The 2,861-nt window shown below is 43.0% G+C and overlaps 1 protein-coding gene across 1 annotated transcript in view; it reads left to right on the forward strand.

The window, feature by feature from the left end:
• Positions 1 to 1,087: 1,087 nt before the first annotated feature.
• Positions 1,088 to 2,861, forward strand: part of LOC101857503 — a gene marked incomplete in the record, with an annotated part of 23,424 nt that continues 21,650 nt past the window's right edge. The window contains 2 exon segments of the mRNA XM_013085656.2: positions 1,088 to 1,514; positions 2,237 to 2,503. Coding sequence (XP_012941110.1) covers positions 1,422 to 1,514; positions 2,237 to 2,503 — 360 coding nt within the window.

A 2,861-nucleotide genomic window follows, 5' to 3' on the forward strand; every position in this document is an offset into this window, starting at 1 on the left:
GCTGAGGGAGACATAGTGAATAATTGAGTTTGTTAAGAAAAAGAACTATTTAATACTTACAAAATGGATTGCTTTTATGTCATGTTGTCTACACTTTATATGCTCTCATCTCAACAGCATCGACAGTGGTTCTTTTCCGTTCAATCAGCCAGGTGTGCTAGAGTTGCAGCTGAAGCTTCTAGTAGGTTCTCAGTCACATTCCAGATCCCAGATGGCCAAGACGAGAGCCTTGTTGTTGTAAGCAGTGCTGAATCTAGAAATACTGTTTGAGCGACGCACAGCAAAAGATTTCAACAAAATTATGTTTGTTATTTTAACAAGTGATTGTCAAGTCTATCTCATTCGGGGTTTTTTCTTCTGAATTTTACTCACCCATACATGTCCTGGTTGAAGCAAATTATAGAAAACAAATTATCACGAATATAAGAAAACGACAGGCAAATTTCTTCGGACACACAATGCGGAAAGAAGCATTAGAGAATATTGTAATAACAGGAAAGTTTGATGGAAAGAGAGGCAGAGGCAGACAGAGGGAAAAGATACTGGACAAGATGACAACATGGCTGGGAGCAGCAAGAACAACAGACACCGTTGCTGCATCGAAAGACAGATGGAAGTGGAGGACCATTGTCGCCCAGGCCAGTCGGCAAGGCACCGGATGATGATGATGACATGACCTCACCGTGTGAAAGAACCTATTTGCATTATTTGGAGATTATCTGGCTCATTCAAAGGTAACCAATCAGAAGAATTCATATGAGTACATTTTAGCGACAGGCAAATCACATGAAAAGGAAATCAGCATTAACAGACTTCCCAGTGTATCATTATTTAATCCGTGATTGAAAAGTGTTGCTGTGCACCGATTGGCCTTTCATTCCTCCCTGAAATGGGTGCGCGCCCGTCACGTTTAACACTCGTGATGTCACAGTTAAGACGGTTAAGACTTTTAGTTCCCTTTATAATCTCTTTTAAAGCACTATAGATGGAACCATTGGTTAAATAAATTCTACACCTCAACTCACCCTTCCCGTTCAAATAAACTAGATTCTATTATTGCTACTAAAGGGGCAGGATGACCTGAAAAACACACGGTTATTTTATTTGAAGTGAAAGGTAGCATCTCATTTTGTGTCGACTTTTTTAAATATATGTTTTATTGTGTGTGTTAGGGGGGGGATGGGGCATTTTTACATCGTATGATTTTAAACCAATTATTTTAGCCTATGACGTAATCAAAGTACGCCTTCTACTTCGGAGAGTTCATTTCGAGCACCGGAAGTTGAACAGTGCCACTCCCCGCTTAGAGAGTTCTCTGTGTCTTTCGTGGGGCCATCATAGTAAAACATGTTGATACATCGTCCACACTGGCTCACAACACAGAGAACCTGGCTAATGCTGACCCCTGACCCTTGACCTTTATGTCGGTCAGTAGAACGTCGACATCTCCATCGCCTTCATCACTGCCCCGCGCCACCCTCCCTCACTACAGTGTAACAACCGGGTTCTCTCAGGTATAAAGTAGAACCTCGATCGAACTTGCAACTTTTCTCCAGCATTCACACAACCCTAGAACGCTTACTACCAGCTATCGACACGAAAGACAAAGTCTTTACGCGATGTTAGACACGCATGCACTCATTTATTATGCTGATCGTATTGTGGGAGTTCGGTGAACTGATGTGAAAAACTAGAGGAGCGTTTGTGTTAGCTTACGAACTGGATAATAGAAGCATTGATTTCTCGGATGTTGTTGTAATGTTTTTTAAAATTATTTTTATGCATCTATCATTTTATTTATTTTAAGATTTTGTCATCATCACCCATACATGGCATACACTCACAGTATCGAGCGAGTGGCTTGAATGGACCACGGGTAGCTCGTAAGATTTACATCGTCATGCATCATCATCATCAGCAGCAGCAGCCTGCCTTTTCACTCCTTGCCGGAATATAGGCTACCAACAAGAGAAGCCCCCCCCCTCCCCAAATTCAGTCTTGGGTTATAGTCTCCACTTTGTCCATCTGTATCCCATGTGTATATTTTCTCAAGGCATGTCCTGTCCACTTCCATTTTTGTTATCTCTTTTTCTTTCTGCACACCAGTCTTTCTTTTCCCCAACGCTTATTGGCTGTCTTCCTATTGATATGCTCTTTTTCACTCGAACTCGAACTCTGTGAGCCCAAAGAACGACCCTCTCTCTTCTTCTTGTAACCTTCGTACGTGTGATTGTAGGGTACTTTTGAACTCCCGCGGTTCGAGGAACAAAGACACAGAGAGAGCCTCGAGTGCAAGCTAACGTCCCGAGTTCGACTTCTGAGTGCCATCTCCGATAGAGAACGCCACTATTCCAGGTATGAGAAGGAGGAGCAAAAGCAGCGAGGGCGGGACAAGGAGCGGCCCCGCGCCAGGAGACGTGCGTGGTACCGGAGGAGTATCAAGGCCACACGGGTGCTGGCCAACCTCAGGAGTGCTCTCACCCTCTCCATGGCTGTCTCACTGGTCAGTGCCCACTGACTGACAGACTCATTGACTGACCAATGCGTTAGTTGATTAATCGACTGGTTAACTATTGAATAGCTCACGGTCCGATTAATGATTAGTTGATTAATTAGTTGATTGATCGATGAAGACATTGATTGATTGATTGATTGATTGATTGATTGATTGATTGATAATTGGGTGGTTGGTTGATTAGTTGGTTGGTTGGTTGGTTGGTTGGCTGGTTAGTTGATTGATTGATTGATTGGTTGGTTGATTGTTTGATTGATTGATTGATTGATTAATTCAGCAATGAGTTGACAGATTGACTTACTGATCGATCATTTCCCCTTCTCGACAACCACCCTAACACCCCCCC

Source organism: Aplysia californica, unplaced genomic scaffold (genome assembly GCF_000002075.1).
Source record: "Aplysia californica isolate F4 #8 unplaced genomic scaffold, AplCal3.0 scaffold00394, whole genome shotgun sequence".
Taxonomy (NCBI): Eukaryota; Metazoa; Mollusca; class Gastropoda; order Aplysiida; family Aplysiidae; genus Aplysia; species Aplysia californica.